At 36.7% G+C, this 18944-nt stretch overlaps 3 protein-coding genes across 3 annotated transcripts; 1 reads left to right on the forward strand and 2 right to left on the reverse strand.

The window, feature by feature from the left end:
* The first annotated feature begins 1867 nt into the window (after positions 1-1867).
* Positions 1868-3151, forward strand: LOC103405530 (uncharacterized). Its single transcript, XM_070812101.1, has 4 exons — positions 1868-2057; positions 2263-2502; positions 2670-2811; positions 2947-3151. The coding sequence occupies exons 1-4, from the start codon at positions 1868-1870 to the stop codon at positions 3149-3151; spliced, it is 777 nt and encodes a 258-aa protein (XP_070668202.1).
* An 8430-nt stretch (positions 3152-11581) lies between these two features.
* LOC139193491 (uncharacterized) lies at positions 11582-12778 on the reverse strand. The gene is made up of 2 exons (XM_070816519.1): positions 12417-12778; positions 11582-12334 (listed from the first exon to the last, which is right to left on the reverse strand). The coding sequence occupies exons 1-2, from the start codon at positions 12705-12707 to the stop codon at positions 12005-12007; spliced, it is 621 nt and encodes a 206-aa protein (XP_070672620.1). The 5' UTR covers positions 12708-12778; the 3' UTR covers positions 11582-12004.
* A 3429-nt stretch (positions 12779-16207) lies between these two features.
* On the reverse strand, positions 16208-17323 carry LOC139191349 (uncharacterized). Its single transcript, XM_070812108.1, has 2 exons — positions 17077-17323; positions 16208-16521 (listed from the first exon to the last, which is right to left on the reverse strand). Exons 1-2 carry the CDS (start codon positions 17321-17323, stop codon positions 16208-16210), a joined length of 561 nt encoding a protein of 186 aa, XP_070668209.1.
* Between the last annotated feature and the right edge of the window lie 1621 nt (positions 17324-18944).

Genomic DNA, 18944 nt, shown 5'->3' on the forward strand with positions numbered 1-18944 from the left:
GAGAAAAATGTAATCACTTGTAATGAAAAACTTTACAACTTTTATGAAGGGGTCAACTCCGAAATTTAGTATATATATACTAATTTAGTATTATGTTTTACAGTTTTTTGGATCAAATTATGTTTTTCATTTTCTTTTTATTGATTTAAAATATATTTTTCTTAACAGGTAACGGGTTGGGTCATATTACCTGATAATATTAACGGGTTGATTTTAGGTCGGGTCATATTACTCGTTTACTTTAATGGGTATGACACGACATGACCCGTTAAGCTATCGGGTATGACACGAAAACGACACGAATATGAGAAACACAACACGAATGCCAGGTCTAGGTATTAGTAGCAGAAGAAGAAGAAATGCATATTTACAGCAAGTCAAAAGCCCGTCATCAGCCATACTGGAAGCTTCAAAATTTCAAAGGAGAAACAGAAAATATGTATTATAAGGTGAAAGAAGATAAAGAAAGAGATGCAGAGCTAGTAGAAGGCGATGAACAGTTCTAGAATAATTTGACAGAATAAGAGCTGCATAACATCGACAACATGATGGAAGCATAAAGAGCTGGCAGCTAATTAGCATAAGTTGAATAACATAATGTAAAATAATGTATTTCCAGACAGAAATGTCAACATCATTGTGGACCCCGCTGTAATAATAAAATAATGGCATAAGAGTAAATAAAGAAAATAGCTTTATCCATTATGGACTTTTCATATACAAAATGTCCTTTTGATTAAGAATGAATAGTGCCAGACCCCTTTCGTTAAAACTCCCTTGAAAGTAATGAAAGTTTGTTGTTTTGTTTAATTAAACAACAAAAGCAAATTATTTACACAGTCACATTATAGAATCAATTCATGTTTATATATGTTTATTGATATTGTACGATCTTTAGTATAAATTTGTCATCTACTCATTTTATATAGAATATTGTTATCCACACACACCTTTTTACCTTCCAGACACACCCTTTAATTTTCAACTGTCGAATAAATGAGTTGGAGCAGTTCAAAAAATTTAAATTAACAAAAAATGTGTGGATGATAAATAGAGGTGCATGGATAACACCACCCTTTAGAGGAAGTCCATTGGGGCTTGATACCCTGGCACCCGGCTAAAAGCCTTCAGCCCAGCCCAAGCCATCCCATAAGCCGACCCAAAATGTGCTAAGCCAAAACGGGCCATTTTAATTTTTTTTGCTCCAGGCGCGTGGGAAGCACACACATTTGGGCGTGCGTCGCCGACAAGAAAACAGAGGCGGGGCCCGCATGTGCAGGCGCACTCACCTGTTTGATGGGGAGGCCACGTGGCCAGTCTTAGACCGTTGGATTTCCAACGGCTAGTTTTTTGGACCATTGGATTTCCAATGGTAAAAAAATTTTGAATTTGAAATCCAATAGCTAGATGACGTGGCGCGTTCTGGGTCGTTCGATCCTAAGATCAGCGGTCCACAATTTTCGAGCGTAAAAAAAAACCCCAACGGTTAGAATTGTGACTGTTGGCCACGTGTCATACTTATGGGTTGTTGGATTTGAATCTTTTTCAAATCCAACGGTCCAGATTAATTCACTTAATAAAAATTAATAAAAAAATGATTAAAAATACAAAAAAAATATTATATTTTTTTTAAATTTTTTTTCCTATAAATACCCAACGATCATCTTCCACCTTACACCATATTTCAATATTTTCAACACTTTCTACTGAAGCTTTCATGTACTTTTTGTGTGAAAAGAATACCTAACCAAAACCTCATTCTTTTTTTTGTCCATATAAACCCTACAATGCTACATCCATCCTCACACTAAAATCAATCCTTCTTTTTAGCTCAGAATCCTTCTTCATCCCTACATCCATCCTTACAATGTCTTCTTCTAGGAGAGTGTATAAACAGTTTGAGGAGCAACATAAAAGATTGTTGACACAACATGAAGAATTGGTCAATCTCGAGGAAGGTGGAGGCGGAGATGAGGCTTTTGCAATGGAGGAGGATAAAGATGATGACCATAGAAGGCAGAGGGCTTCACGTTCCCATTGTGTCATGGAAGCTGTGGGTTAGATATCCAAACCTAAACGTGCTGCAAACTTCGATAGAAAGAGGGAAAGACGAGGTAATAATATCTTGGAAGATTATTTTATCCCCAATTGTGTATTCCCTGATCATGTTTTTAGACGTCGTTTTAGAATGCAACAAAGTTTGTATGACAAAATCATGAGTGCTATTTGCAACCATGATTAATACTTTGTGCAAAAAAAAAGAGGATGATTTTCATGTTCTAGGTCTTCTTCCTGAGCAAAAAGTTACTACTACCTTGCAGATGCTTGCATATGAAGCATCTGTAGATCAAGTGGATGAGATAACGAGGATGGGAAAATCAATTGTTCTAGAGTCCCTGATGCGATTTTTCTCTGCAATCGAAGCCCTCTATATGAAGGAGTACCTCCGGAAATTGACGCATAAGGATCTGCGAAGGCTACTGAGGAAGGCTGAGATGCGAGGCTTCCTGGCATGATTGGAAGCATTGACTGTATGCACTGGACCTGGAAAAACTGTCCAAGTGCGTGGCAAGGAGCATATGGCGACAAAAAAGGAGCCAAAAATATCATTTTGGAAGTGGTGACTTCATTTGATACATGGATTTGACATGCATTTTTTGGTGTTCCAGGAGCTCAGAATGACCTAAATGTCCTTGCGCAATCTCCAATCTTCAACAAAGTGCTGCAAGAAAAAGCACCCAGAGTCACATATTCAATCAATGGACATACATACGACGGGCCGTACTACCTTGCAGACGACATTTACCCAAGGTGGACAACGTTTGTCAAAATAGCCCTACATCCACAAAGTGAAAAAGAAAAACACTTTGCAAAATGTCAAGAGTGGTGTAGGAAGGATGTGGAGTGTTGTTTTAGTATCCTGCAAGCTCGTTGGGCAATTGTCAGGTCAGCTGCCAGAATGTTTGATGTCGAGGCACTTCGATCCATCATGATGTCATGTATCATTCTCCATAACATGATTGTGGAAGATGAGTATGATTATGATGCTGTCGACGAATACGAGCCGCACACAATGAACAACTCAAGAACATGTATCTATTGTGCTCATGACGGCACCAAAGATCCCGTGCAACACGAGCCATTGGAATAGGATGGACGTTACAATCAATTGATCACTCAGCGGTACACTTCATTGCAAAAGCCATAATGGCACTGTACCCGTCAAAGTGACTTGATTGAGCACCAATGGGGATTTCAACAAGGCCAAGATAATTAAAAGGAGCTTGTGGTGGAACAATAAAGTTCTTAGTTTATTTAGTGTTTTTTTTAAAGTTTATTTGATGAGTTTATTTAATTTTATTTAATGTGTTTTTTTTAAGTTTATTTGATGATTTTATGTAATTTTATTCTGATAATGGCATGTGGCGTGACAAGATTAGTTAAAAATCCAATCCGAAATTAAAATTAATTTTTATTTATTATTTTATAAAAAAATTAACAATATTTTAAATGGACAGGGTGCCAACACATTGTGTAGGGGTGGAGATCGTTTGTGCCAGAGCAATTTTTAGACTTTGTGCTAGCGCATTTTTTAGGGGTGGAGATTCATTTGGCCTATTACTGTTCATTGAGATCTATCATTGTTCACTGAGTGTATTAAATGGGCTAGATATTGGCGCATTCTTTTAGGAATGAACTTGCTCTTATATATCACATGAACTAGTACCATGTGTGTTGCACTAGCACACAATAGTATTCCTTTGTGGAGGATCATGCATGAACACGCGTTGGAGGGAAATGTGGTATACAATATGTTCCCAAGATTCAAGACGTAAGGATAAGGAGGCCACATAGTGCGAAGCTTTCAACCGACATGATGTACGTAGTCAATTTATATACTTGAGATACTTTGTTCACCTTTAACAGACAGATATTTGAGTCTCAAAAGGATTGTTTATGGTGTGCTTAACAATCAAAATTGTTAATCTTAATTACATTCTAATTGACTAGTATAGTTATGTGATACACCAACTCTAATTAAAACAATAGCCCAAAAAGAAAATAAGTAGTGAAATGCACTTCCTCTAAGAACACCAGAAGGAAAAATATAATTAGAGAAAACCATACTTTTTAGATCTTATTAGCAAATCATGTAATTTGTCATAAAAAAGAAATAAGCACATAATCAACATTAAGATAATAATCTAATTATCAATAATCACGTGACCACGTCATATGATTTACAAAATATAATTTAAGTAAATGGCTTTCCTAGCATTACTTATCATATATATTAGTAATTTAATTTTACAATGAGGGCTCACATCACATGACCTTTTCTCACCGACAGTTTATCCCATTTTGGGGAGTAGAATTTATAGGGATATATACCAAGATACTCTCTTAACTTAAGCACGTCCACTCAAGGCAAAGAGGTTTTGAGATTATGAGATGAGAAAATGGACCACTTTTGGATCTTCTGGCGGCTCTTCACATATCTCTCACTTCTCATATGGTTGCTGTGTGTTGGAGAACAATTCAGAAATAAACAGAATAACAGAAATAAACAGAACTTGAAATTCACAATTTTTATTTCACAAAAGGTACTTGCTATACAGAATGAAAAGTATACAATAAATACAGAAATTAATATTAATTGTATTTAGGCTATATTATACAAGCCTAATCGACACAACCATAAGGCCCAAGCCTTCAATCAATTTCCAAATGGCCCATATTCTAATTACTAGACTAAAACACTAAATCTATATACAGGCCCTTGAGAATCTTGTTTTCTCCAATGTGGGACAAGAGTCTCAAAACTTCCAACAATACCCCACATTTTGAGACGACTGTTTGGTCATAGAGAAACTGAAACACGAGAGTAAACAATAGACGTGACATACATCAGGAAAGGTGTCTTTTGGACTTGAACCTACCTTAGTATATACTTATCGGATTTACTAGATGACGCAGTGAATATAAAATCTTGAACTGTTCATCTTCGCAGTAAACCAAGATAATAAGCAAAACATATGTCACACCAACACATTGCAAATTCATACGTTTGTGTTCATTTTGGTCCTGAACAAATCCTGGATTCATGAGAGCTTTAGAGAATGTAGCCATGTAATTCTCATAAATGCGACCCCACATTTACTCTCATATAGGTGATATTGATTATGAATAGGCTGCTACTATTCCACTTGATTTACAAGTACCAATATCATTAAACTAATGTATCCTGCACCATCAGCAGTCACCACACTTCTTCCATCATAGGAATGGGTATGTAAGTGTGTTTCTTCTTGAATCTAGCCAAACCAGTTTGCCTATTGAACCTAGACCATGGGATCTCCAATCAACTAGGTTAGGTTTCCATTTGGCAGTTTCATTTTACTCTATTGGCTTTAAACCCATTCCCCTCGATGTATGCTTAACTTGCTCTCTAGATAAGCCTTTAGTAAGCGGATCCGCAATATTATCTTTTGACTTGACATAGTCAATAGAAATTACACCACTAGATAGCCATTTCTTTATTGTATTATGTCTTCGTCTAATTTGTCTAGACTTCCCATTGTATACACTATTTTTAGCTCGATATTGTGCAGCTAAACTATCACAGTGTATACATATTGCCGTTTACAGGTTTAGGCCATATGGGAACATTTTCCAAGAAATCTCTTAGCCACTCAGCTTTTCCTCCAGCCATATCGAGAGCTATAAATTCCGATTCCATAGTTGATCGGGCTATACATGTTTGTTTGGAAGATTTCCAAGATATTGTTGCTCCTCTCAAAGTAAATACATATCCACTTGTGGATTTCGTATCAGTACTATCCGATATCCAATTCGCATCAGTGAATCCTTCGAGCACAGGAGGATACCTCGTATAATGCAATCCATAATTCATTGTATGCTTTAAGTATCTCATAACTCGAATTAAAGCTTCCCAATGATCATGCCCAGGATTGCATGTATATCTACTCAATCTACTCACGGAGTATGCTATATCAGGCCTTGTACAGTTCATAATGTACATAAGGCTTCCAATAATTTGTGAGTATTCACGTTGAGATATAGCATCACCTTTATTTTTCTTAAGTTTGCTATTGGCATCAAAAGGAGTAATTGCATCCTTACTTTCCAAATGACCATATTTCCTAAGTGTAGCTTCTATATAATGTGACTGAGTAAGAATATATCCTTCTTGGTTTCTTTTTATTTTTACACCAAGAATCACATCAGCTAGTCCAAGATCTTTCATATCGAAATTTGATTTCAATATCTTCTTGGTCCAATGTATTATCTCTTTGTTAGTTCCCATTATAAGCATATCATCTACATATAAACACAACATAACACAAGCATTATTTTGAGTTTTTGTGTAGACACACTTATCACACTCATTTATCTTAAAACCGTGTGTGATCAGAACATGGTTAAATTTTTCATGCCATTGCTTTGGAGCTTGTTTAAGCCCATATAGCGATTTCACAAGTTTACACACTTTGTGTTCTTTACCTTTAACTACAAACCCCTCGGGTTGTTCCATATATATTTCCTCATCTAAGTCTCCATTTAAGAATGCAGTTTTTACATCCATTTGATGTATTTCCATGTTATGGAGTGCAGCTATAGCAATCAATAATCTTATTGAAGTAATTCTCGTTATAGGTGAGTATGTATCAAAGGAATCCAAACCATGTTTTTTACGGTATCCTTTAGCTACCAAACGAGCCTTATATTTGTCAATTGTACCATCTGGTTTTAATTTCTTCTTAAAGATCCATTTGTACCCAATTGGCTTATTGCCAGGGGCAAATCGACTAATTCCCATGTATGATTTTGCATAATGGAATCTATCTCACTGTTAACTGCATCCTTCCAAAATGGAGCTTCAGGAGTGGACATGGCCTCCTTGAATGATTGAGGTTCAGTCTCGGTTAATAAAGTCACAAAATCAGGCCCAAAGTCTTTTCGGATTTTTGTCCTTTTACTTCTTCTAGGTTCAAGTTCTTCTTCTTGAACTCTAGACGAGGTTGAACCATCATCATGTTCTCTAGGTTCATTAGTAACCTCAGATACATCATCATGTATTCTCTTTTTCAATAAATTAGACTTGCCTATTTTGTATGGAAAAATATCCTAAAAAAATATTGCATTTATAGATTCTATAATAGTATTGACATGTATATCACTTATTTCGGAATGAAAAACTAAGAATCTATAAGCCGAACTATTAGATGCAAAACCAATAAAAACACAATCAATAGTTTTAGGTCATAATTTTGTTCTTTTTGGCAATGGAACTTGTACTTTTGCCAGACAACCCCACACTTTAAGCAATTTAAACGTAGGGGTTCTTCCTTTCCATAATTCATATGGTGACTCCTTTCTCGTTTTAGGTGGAATTCGATTCAAAATTTTATTTGCAGTAAGTAAAGCTTCACCCCACAAATTGTGTGGAAGTCCAGAACTATTCAACATAGAATTGATCATGTCTTTAAAAGTCCTATTTTTCCTTTCGGCAACACCGTTTTGTTGTGGTGTATAGGGGGCTGTTGTTTGATGAATTATGCCATGTGTGGCACAAAATTCAGCAAAAGCATGAGACTCATATTCTCCTCCCCTTTCGGACCTTAAGACTTTAATCTTCTTGTTAAGTTGATTTTCAACTTCTGCCTTATATGTCTTAAACATATCCAAGGTCTCATCTTTGCTATGAAGTAAATAAACATAACAATACTTACTGAAATCATCTATAAATGTTACATAATAATTCTTTCCACCACGAGTTGGATATGATCTAAAATCACACAAGTCACTATGAATTAAATCTAACAAATCATTGGATTTTTCATGCACTGATTTAAAGCTTTGACTTGCAAATTTCGATTATGTACAAGTTTCACATTTAACATTATCTAGATAATCAATTTTGGGCAGCAAACCTAAATTATGCATTCTAAAAAGAGAACGAAAATTTACATGTCCTAACCTAGAGTGCCATAAATTAGACGAATCAACAATATAAGCAGAAGCATTATTTATTTCATTCATAGCATTAGCAAGTACATTGAGTTTGAATAATCCATCAGCAAGGTAACCCTTTCCCACAAACATTCCCCCTTTCGTTAATACAAACTTATTGGACTCAAAAACTAGTTTAAATCCTTTATTACTAAGGATAGGACCAGAAACAAGATTCTTCCTTATATTGGGGACATGCAGTACGTCAAGAAGGGTCAATTCCTTTCCAGAAGTGAATTTCAGAACACACTTCCCTATTCCAGCCACAACAGATGAGGATGCATTTCCCATAAACAGCTGCTCGTTTCCCTCTATTTTCTAGTACGAAGAAAACATTTTTCTGTCACCACAAACATGGCGAGTCGCACCGGTATCTATCCACCAATCAGCGTGGTCAGATATGAGGTTGATTTCAGAAATCATTGCAGCCAGGGCATCCACATTGTTTTGAATCAGGTTTGCGCGGTTGTTGTTGCCTTGATTTCCAGGACCTTGATCCCTTTGATGGCGACATTCTTGAGCCCTATGGCCTTGCTTTCCATAAACCCAGCAACTTCCCTTGATTTTCTTGAAGTCTTTGCCTTTCGCACCAGGGATAAAGTGGCTTTCCTTCTTCTTAGTTTTCTGGAATTTTGGCCTTTGCTTTGATGAACTTCCTTCAACAACATTCGCCTTGGCTTCCATACTTGAAACCAGGCCCTTCTCATTCTTTCTGTTATCTTCCTCAATTCTCAGCCTTACAATGAGATCCTCAAGGGTCATCTCCTTTCGTTTGTGCTTGAGATAACTCTTGAACTCTTTCCAAGAAGGTGGCAGTTTTTCTATAATGGACGCCACTTGGAAAGACTCATTGATTACCATCCCTTCAACATGAATGTCATGAATGATTTTCTGGAGATCTTCAGTTTGAGAGACAACAGACTTGGAATCCACCATTTTGTAGTCCAAAAATGTTCCCACGACAAATTTCTTTGAACCACCATCCTCGGTTTTATATTTTTTCTCAAGTGATTCCCAAAGTTCCTTGGCTGTTTTGCACACCACGTAGACATCATACAATGAATCATCTAATGCATTAAGAATATAGTTTCTGCAGAGGAAATCATTATGTTTCCAGGCATCTATAGTCGTCAAAGTTTCTGCAGAAAAAATATTTTCTCATCTGCAGTAGGTTCAGTCTGGTGCACAACATTAGCCAAATTCAAGGTTGTCAGATAAAACAGCATTTTCTGCTGCCATCGTTTGAAGTCTTCGTCCTTAAATTTCTCAGGCTTCTCAGACAGAGGTTTAGTTCCTGATTGTTCCATACTGTTCGAAGATTGTTGGAGAACAATTCAGAAATAAACAGAATAACAGAAATAAATAGAACTTGAAATTCACAATTTTTATTTCACAAAAGGTACTTGCTATACAAAATGAAAAGTATACAATAAATACAGAAATTAATATTAATTGTATTTAGGCTATATTATACAAGCATAATCCACACAACCATAAGGCCCAAGCCTTCAATCCATTTTCAAATGGCCCATATTCTAATTACTAGACTAAAGCACTAAATCTATATAAAGACCCTTGAGAATCTTGTTTGCCCTTTTGTCTTTGCGTGTAATGGTCCCTTTTTTTGATATTTCTTCTGACTCCTCCTTCGGGGTGGTGGGGGATCAATTTGGGGGTTTGGGAGAGAGGGAGAGGGGGGGGGGGGGGGGGCTCACTGCTCATATGGTTGCTGTGGAATATATATGCAGGAAGCAACAGAAAATATTTATACATATATGGAGGACCCGACAGCAACATTACGTGTACAAATATGCATGTTTCACGTTAATCCGGGGCCCTTTTGTCTTTGCATGTCCTTAATTTTTCAAAAAAGAAATTTTTTTTGGGGGGGGCGGCGGGGAATGGTCCCTTTGTTTGATATTTCTTCAAGGAAGACTGACTCCTCCTTCGGGGTGGTGGGGGGATCCTTTTTTTTTTGTGGTGGGGGGGGGGGGGAGGGGAGAGGATGGTCCCTTTGTTTGATATTTTGGGGGGGGGGGGAGAGGATGGTCCCTTTGTTTGATATTTTTTGGATGTTTCTTCCTTCTGCAAGTTGTCGTGAAGGTTTTCTTTGATAATTTTTGAGTGATCGAGAAGGTTTTGTTGGTTTCGTTCACAAAGTCTGATTATTTTGTGAGACAATTAGCCTAAAATTGACCATATATAAATTATTTATACAATAATACAAACAGGCAAGATAAATTGCGGTGATGAAAATAATATTTGATCCAATAATAACAATGATAAATAGTTCATAAATGCTCTATATGATCGTTTTGTATTGTTCTGTCTTTTTCATCAATACTATTGTATCCTTATGAACATACAAACTTGCATAGGATGAGTTTTCTATATTTCGTTCTGCATTTTTTTCACTAAATTTACAATTTTAAGAAAGCAAGGTGAATTGTTACATCATAAACTATGGCAATCCATCTATTTTAATTTCAGTTTTAAACTACTGAAAATAACGGTTTGAAATTATTATTTTTAAAATAACTTTGTAGAAAGTAGTTAATGATCTTATTGGAATGACTCATTCCTTGCATTCAATGAATATTTAACGAACAAATGGATTCCTAACCGCTAGGGAGACAAATAGAAAGAAAAAAACCTCAAATGTCGATGCCTGCTTGTGTCTTTGGGATGCAATCCGTCTTGGTCTCTTCCTTCTTTTCACTTTTTGTTTCTCATATCTTCTAACTATCTTCATTTTGTGGTTGTCTTTATGATGAGAAGAGTTTTTTATATTGTGGTTGTTCTTTGATCTATCAAGAAGAACCTTTTAGCCTCCATGAACTATGGCTCAAATTCAAATCTTTGAACACAAACTATATTATTAGAGTTGAGATAAATAACTGAGGGAGAAACAACATTTGGTGGTGATTCATAGCAATGCTTCTTGATCCATGTCTGATGCACTTCTTTTTTCCCGGTAATTCTATGACCGGCAAAGGTTAATCTTCGCAAGTGTTATCTTCGTTGTTCCTAATTTGTTTTCTATATCGACGGGACACTATCCCGATTCTTGAATGACTCTCCAACGACTTACGGTGCTGTGTCGTATATAGTGGTCTTGACTCTGTCAAATATGACGCAGCCTGGCACAAGATTAATTAGTTTTTGAAAGAGATCTAGATAGGGGACGAGGCCTAATTCTAAATAGGCAAAACGTGTCAACGCATTTGGCGTTTTAGCTTGAGGAGGGAGGGATGTGTTATTGGCATAGGACGTATAATTTAATAATACAATATTTTGTACGAAAGTGTTATTGACATTTCAAAAATCTCATTCTACACTCATTAGACCATCTCCAATCCTGACTTAAAACCTAAAAATATTTAGCCCACAAAATTTAGGTTTTAGCCTAGAAACAGCTTTTCTACTCCAACCCTTTTGGCCTAAAATTTTAGCCCCAGATTATCAAAAAATGAATTAAGGCTATTTTTTTTAAATTAACTTTTTAAAAAAAAATTATGTAGACTATCCTAAATTAATTATATGAACATTTTAACCTAAAAATATTTAAATTCCAATAAATTTTGAAAAATCACTAAATCAATACATGAAAATCATGATAAACCACATAAACTTAAAAAAAAAAAGACAATTACTAAACTACATAAACTTAATACAATCGAAAACTCATAGACTACATAAACTTAATAATGATATCCACCATCTTGACTTGGTGGTGGACTTGGGTGATAGTCTTGCGATGAATCATCATCTTGAAATATACTCCTTGTGGCATTCCTTCGTAAAATTTCTTTTTGCTTACCACGTAAGTATCTCTTCCTCTCTGGAGTGTATTTGTCGAGGTCCGCCATTATCAAATTAGTTTCGTACCTTTCTTGCTCCCTATCCCCTTCTTGCTTCATGGCCAAAAACATTTGGGCCGATTCTTCTTGCCGACGACACTGGTTTTCGTTCATTCTTGCCATTTCACTAGCAAATTGTTCACTATTGAATCTTGGGACTTCCCTTTTCTCTTTGCTTCCTTTTGCTTATCTCTACCCGAGGGCCTTGGCAAAGAAGAAGTTGGGCTCATTTGGTCGACACCTTCATTGTCAGCAAAATTCACACCTTCATTGACATCATTTGGGGGTGGGGCTTCATTATGAAAAAATCTTTCACATTGTTGATTCGCATCGATTCCCCACCTCGGACAATCCTTGAGGATGTTCCAAGCATGATGCAACTTAAAAGCTTGATTTTTTGGTGTAGTTCTTGTCTTGTAAATTGCCATTGCTTTGTCACCCTATGCAACAAATATATAAAAACAATTAGTTGCAAAATACTATTATGTACATGACAACAAAAATATCAACAAAGAAACTCACAATTTCTGAGACGCCCATTCCACTAGGCATGTCAACCATGGCTCTCTCTAAGCTTCCCTTCCACAAAGTGCACGCTTTGTTGATAATCTTCCACCGATCATAAACACCACCAACTTCCCTTCGACTGGCGTTGGAGTTTTCATGGAACTTATCAACGATTTTACCCCACAAATCCTTTCTATTTTGATTGGTGCCGACGGCACCATCTTCACTAACAGAAATCCATGCCAAACATAAAGCAATATCTTTGTCAAAGGTCCAATTACGACCTCTAACATGCTCTTTTGCCATCTTGAAAATTTTGGAAATGAGAAGAAATGGTAGAAAGAAAAATTGGAAGAATTGTAGGAGAAAAGTGAGTTTTGTGTGGATGTTTGAACAAATACATAGGTATTTATAGAGTTTTTGGTTGAATTTGAAGTTAAATAATTTTTTTAAATTATTTTAGCCGTTGGATTTAAATTTGGACCGTTAGATCTTTTTTTACCGTTAGATTTGATTATATTCGATTTAAACCGTTGGATTCAATAAATATATAAATATAAAACAAAAAGATAATAATTTGAACCTGGACCGTTGGATTAACCAACAGCCCATTTAAACACAATCGTTGGATCATCAAAAGTAGCCGTTGGGCTGCTTTTGCTTTCTGACAGCAGGGAACACCCCCACATGGGGCTGTCTGCTTTCAACAATCTGCCAAGTGCGTGTAGGTTGGGAAGTGGGCAACACAGCCCTGGTTTCACTCTCAGTTGGTAGGGCCCATTTTGCTTTGTGGCCTAAAATTGGGCCGGAATTTGACATCCATTTGGGTTTTAGGTTTTAGGTTTATTTTAAGTCATGGGTTGGAGTGGATTTGGGGGGGGGGAATGGTAAATTTTAGCTTTTAGGTCAGGGTTGGAGATAGTCTTACAAGTGTATTTTTCTTTCCAAATATAGAAAGTTTGGAGTGTCAATAACAATTCGCTCATTTGTAAAAACATTTGGTTTATTTTTGCTCACCATCATAATTATGGTGTAGCTCATCATACACTTAATTGTTAATCATGTGTCATTTCACCTAACTATAACTACTTTCACATTAAATGTTTTTTTTTTTTTTGAAAAAAACCAACTAAAGTTAAGTAAAATGACAAGTGATAGATAATTAGGTGTATAGTAAACAAACACTAAAATTTAAGATGGTGAGGAAAAATACACCTACAAAACTTATACGTCATTGATTATTGAACACAATGTGCTATAGGACCGCAAATTCATTCCATATAAATTATTTTCTAGACAGAAAAAAGCCTTTGAGAATCGTGAGCCTTCTTTTCTTTAATTGTTGGATAAATTACACTTTACCACCTCAGGTTTGAGATCGATTTCAATTCCTTACAACATTTTAAAAACATTTCAATTTCATACCTTAAGTACTATTTTATTTCAATATAATACATCCGTTATATTTTCCATCCATTGATCCGTTAAGAGTTGACATGGCTGCCAAATTTGTGCCACGTGGCAAAAAAAATTTGTATGCATTTAAAAAATAATAATTTAATCAAAATATTAATTAAAAAAAAAAGAAAACCCTAAAACCCATGTCTTCCCCTTCCCCATCCCTAGCCGCATTCTCCCTCTCCCTTTGCAAACCTCATTTCCTCATCCGTCGTTGCCATTGACGCCGACTTCAGCCTCTGCAACCTGGACCTAGGTTTGCGAAAATTTAGGATTTGGACAAATCTAACCCCCAAATTCACCAAATCCAACCCCCAAATTTTGTCGAATCCAACCCAATCCCTAAATTTGATCCACGTCTCAATTGTCAGTCCATTTGCGCTCTCTGCCTGAACCACCGCCACCAAATTTGTCAGCTGAAGTTTGGGTGTTCACCACTTTGTGCTCTCTGCCTAAACCATTGCGACCATCGCGACCCGCAACAAATTGTCACGCAAGGAAGAAGATGTCATTGCCGTCCGATTTCCAGCCTAGTCGACATGGGTGGGGTTGGAGGCGATGTTGGTGTTGCCGATGGGCTTGCAGTGGTGGACTTGTTGTGGACGAAGATGTTGAAGACATACTGGAGGGGATGGAAGATCTAGGGTTGGGGCTTTGCATTTGCAGCGTTAAGGTGGAGAGCGGCTGTGGAAGATGGGGTGGGTTCAGGCGCGAAGGCAGCGGAAGCGGAGCGTTCTTGTGGTGGAGGTTCGAGAAGAAGTTCGAGGAGAGAGGAGGAGGGAAAAGGTCGAGGGACGTGAGGTCGATGGGGTGAGGAGAGTGGAGGAGGAGGGAGGTGGGTCGGGGGGAATGGTTTCTAGGTTTAAGTTTTTTTTTATTTTTTTTATTTTTTTTATTTTTTTATTTTTAAGGATAAATTATTATAATATTTTTAATGTATAATTTTTTTGCCACGTGGCATAAATTTGGCAGCTACGTCAGCAGAAATGTGGCAGCCACTTCAGAACGGATCAATGGATGGAAAATGTAACAGATGTAATATATTGAAACAAAATAGTACTTGAGGTATGAAATTGAAATGTTTTAAAGATGTTGTAAGGAATTGAAATCAACCCCAAACATGAGGTGGTAAAGTGTAATTTACCCTTAATTGTTTTGTCAGCTTTTGAAGATCCATGTAATACAGTAGTAAAAGTACCGCTCGGCCTTTAATGTACATGCATGACTAACAACTTCAAGGAAGGAATTTAAAATAGGGAAAAGGATCATTGTCGGATTCTTTTCCTAGGGATTCCATGATCATGGTTATTCATCATATATTGTGCGATCATTTTCGTTAGGTACTATTTATATTTAATTTTAAATTTCAAATGATTTTTGACCGTACGATATACGATGAATGACCATGATCGTATATCTTTCGGATCCCAAAAAAAAAGAATCTGGTGAGAATCCTTTTCCTAAAATAGGGACCCAAATTCACATTTTCTTCTTTTCTTTGTCCTTTACAGAATAAATTTTTTTTTCAAAACTATAATACTCAACAGATGAAAACTGAAAGTGTGACCAACATATGTTACTATTATTAAACTGTTCTTCTTGTTATTTTTTTTAACAAACGATATTACTTACAATAAGGAAAAGGGGGTGGGCAAAGCCTCAGAATAGGCTAGCAATAATGCTGTTCAAATTCATCTTTGGCGAGAATCAAACCTAATACCTCTTACTTACAAGTGAAGAGAAATACCAGTAGACCATAACAATAAACTAAATCACAATAGTACTTAGCAGTTAGCACTAAATTGTATTGAGTAGTATGAAAAACACATGATTGATATTGAAAATAAAAAACTTAATAACTGTAAAAATCAAATTTAACAACTAAAGCACTTGTAAAATAACATTACATAAATAATTGATACACGTAAGAATGTAGAGTATTTGCTCATTTACTTGTGAAGGAAAATGACCAAAACAAATTCATAAGTTTGTAACTATATGTATTGGTTTGCTTTAGCTACGCTTAACTACTTGTTTGAGGTTTAACCTAACTAATATATCCAAACCTTAAGTTATATTAGTTTGCAACTTTGAGAAACGAAACAACATTAGTTCAATAGCTAATGTAACAACCCGTCCCTAATTTTATGATTTTATTAACTTTGATTGTAACGTCCATCCCGTTCCAATGGCTCGTGTTGCACGGGATCTTTGGTGCCGTCATGAGCACAATAGATATGTGTTCTTGAGTTGTTCATTATGTCTGGCTCGTATTCGTCGATGGCATCATAATCATACTCATTTTTCGCAATCATGTTGTGGAGAATGATACACGTCATCATGATGGATTAAAGTGCCTCGACATCAAACATTATGGCAGCTGACCTAACAATCGCCCAACGAGCTTGCAGGATACCAAAACAACGTTCCACATCCTTCCTACACCCCTCTTGATATTTTGCAAAGTGTTTTTCTTTTTCACTTTGTAGATGTGGGACTGTTTTGACAAAAGTTATCCACCTTGGGTAAATGCCGTCTGCAAGGTAGTACGGTTGTTCGTATGTATGGCCATTGACTGTATATGTGACTCTGGGCGCTTTTCCTTGCAGAAATTCGTCGAACACTGGAGATTGGGTAAGGATATTTATGTCATTCTGAGCTCCTGGAACACCAAAAAATGCAAGCCAAATCCATGTATCAAATGAAGCCACCACTTCCAAAATGATACTTTTGGCTCATTTTATGCCGTCATAAGCTCCTTGCCATGCACTTGGACAGTTTTTCTAGGTCCAGTGCATGCAGTCGATGCTTCCAATCATGCCAGGGAAGCCTCACATCTCACCCTTCCTCAATAGGCTTCGTAGATCCATAGGTGTCAGTTTCTGGAGGTACTCCTACGTATAGAGGGCTTTGATTGCAAAGCAAAACCACATCAGGGACTCCAAAACAATTGATTTTCCCATCCTCGTTATCTCATCCACTTGATCTGTAGATGCTCCATATGCAAGCATCCGCAATGCAGCAGTAATTTTTTGCTCAAGAAGAAGACCTAGAACATGAAAAACATCATTTTTTTTTTAACAAAGTATTGATCATGGTTGCAAATAGCACTCATGATTTTGTCGAACAAACTTCGTTGCATTCTAAAACGACGTCCAAAATCATGATTAGGGAATACATAATTGGGGGATAAAATAATCTTCCAAGAGATTTGTACCTTGTTTTTCCCTCTTTCTATCGAAGTTTGCAGCACATTTGGGTTGGGATATCTGACCCACAACTTCCATGACACAGCTGGAATGTGAGGCCCTCTGCATTCTATGGTAATCATCCTCATCCTCCTCCATTGTGAAAGCCTCATCTCTAGCTCCACCTTCCTCGAGATTGACCAATTCTTCCCGTTGTGCCAACAATCTTTTCTGTTGCTCCTCAAACTGTTTATACACTCTCCTTGAAAAAGACATTGTAAGAACTCAAGATTTGAAAATGATGAACATGGATGTAAGGATGTGGGGTATATATGGACAAAAAAAAAAGAAAGGATGAGGTTCTTGGTATTTTTTTTCACACAAAAAGTATATGAAAGCTTTGGTAGAAAGTGTTGAAAATATTGAAATATGGTGTAAGGTGGAAGATGAGGGTTTGGTATTTATAGAGAAAAAAATAAATTTTTTAAGTTTTTTTTTTTGTATTTTTTTAACAATTTTTAATACTTTGTAATTAATTTTTTATAAATTTTTTATTTAGGTAATTAATCTGGACTGTTGGATTTGAAAAATATTCAAATCCAACAGCCTATAAGTTGACACGTGGCCAATGGTCATAATTCTGACCGTTGTGCCTTTTTTTTATATAATTTTTGGGGGAAAACGTGGTCCGTTGATCTGTGATCAGACGGTCCAGATCAAAATTCAAATTCAAATTTTTTTACAGTTGGAAATCCAACGGTCTAAAAAACTAGCTGTTGGAAATCCAACGGCCCAGGACCGGCCACATGGCCTTCCTATTCGTGCGCTTGCGCAAGCGAGCCCCAGCTCTGGATTATTGTCAGCGAAGCGAGCCCAGTCCCACGTGCTTCCCATGCGCTTGGCGCAAAAAAAAATAAAAATTCAAACGACCTCTGACGCCACATTGGCGTCAGCATGGCATCAGATGGGCCGATCAACAGGTCTATCGATTTTGGGCCAGCCTGTGGCCTGGCTTGGGCTGGGTGCCAGCCTATTAGGTTGGGGTGGAGCAAAAATAAGGGAAGCCGGTCCATTTTTTTGGACTGGGTGCAAGGCTATCAAGCCCCAATGAAACTGCTCTTAATTGTAGTTACGGTCAAGAATAGTATTTCATTGATTAGAATGATTGAATTATCGAATTATTGACTTACCATTGCATGATCATATTTACGTTATTTGCTTATTGTGTGCTACACTGATGTTAACACTCGCCCGGACCAGGCTTCACATGTATGTTCACATCGCACTGCACGCTCACTTTGGATCCATTGTAGGTGCTAGTCATGTCCTAAATTACTATAGACAATTAGGACTCGTATATGATGTGCATGCGCTAATCTTCACATGATTGTAGTACTAGAGTACAAAACATTATTACACCCAGTCTTGTTTATGTCAAAATACCTCTGCATGAAATCGTATGTCAGCATATGTTGATGAGCACTCGATATGATATGTTTGTTATGTGAGGTTACGTAATTTACCAAACGTTAGTGGTTTAGTTACGAAATATTGTGACGTATTGAATTCTTGAGGTATTGCAGGCTACGGTAAGTATTTTCACACTATATGTAGTATGTATACTTTGGAAACTATACTTGTTTTACAACGAGGGATTATTATGTTTTTGAAAAGGTCTTTACAAAACTTTATTTTTAGGCCCATCCACCTTTGTTTTTAGCCCATCCAAGTTTTAGTGGCAGAGCTTTTGTGTTGACGAGGATTCTTGGCAAATCTTCGTATTGGTGATTACCTTCGATGACATAATTCAAATTCTACTTTTACTGCACTTTACTTGTGCTCTGACATCACTTGTGAAATGGGTTCATTCCCGCTCATAAGCGCACTGTTGCATTTA

This window comes from Malus domestica, chromosome 02 (genome assembly GCF_042453785.1).
Source record: "Malus domestica chromosome 02, GDT2T_hap1".
In the NCBI taxonomy this organism is placed as follows: domain Eukaryota; kingdom Viridiplantae; phylum Streptophyta; class Magnoliopsida; order Rosales; family Rosaceae; genus Malus; species Malus domestica.

Bases quoted from the DNA above. Each gene is read 5' to 3' on its own strand.
- LOC103405530 (XM_070812101.1), top strand. From the start codon at position 1,868: ATGTCTTCTTCTAGGAGAGTGTATAAACAGTTTGAGGAGCAACATAAA. The intron at 2,058-2,262 runs GTTAGATATCCA...GCAAAAAAAAAG, and splicing joins TTGTGTCATGGAAGCTGTGG to AGGATGATTTTCATGTTCTA. The intron at 2,503-2,669 runs GCTTCCTGGCAT...TTGGTGTTCCAG, and splicing joins GAGGAAGGCTGAGATGCGAG to GAGCTCAGAATGACCTAAAT.
- LOC139191349 (XM_070812108.1), bottom strand. From the start codon at position 17,323: ATGTCTTTTTCAAGGAGAGTGTATAAACAGTTTGAGGAGCAACAGAAA. The intron at 16,522-17,076 runs GTACAAATCTCT...TTGGTGTTCCAG, and splicing joins TAGAAAGAGGGAAAAACAAG to GAGCTCAGAATGACATAAAT.
- LOC139193491 (XM_070816519.1), bottom strand. From the start codon at position 12,707: ATGGCAAAAGAGCATGTTAGAGGTCGTAATTGGACCTTTGACAAAGAT. The intron at 12,335-12,416 runs GTGAGTTTCTTT...TTTGTTGCATAG, and splicing joins GAATGGGCGTCTCAGAAATT to GGTGACAAAGCAATGGCAAT.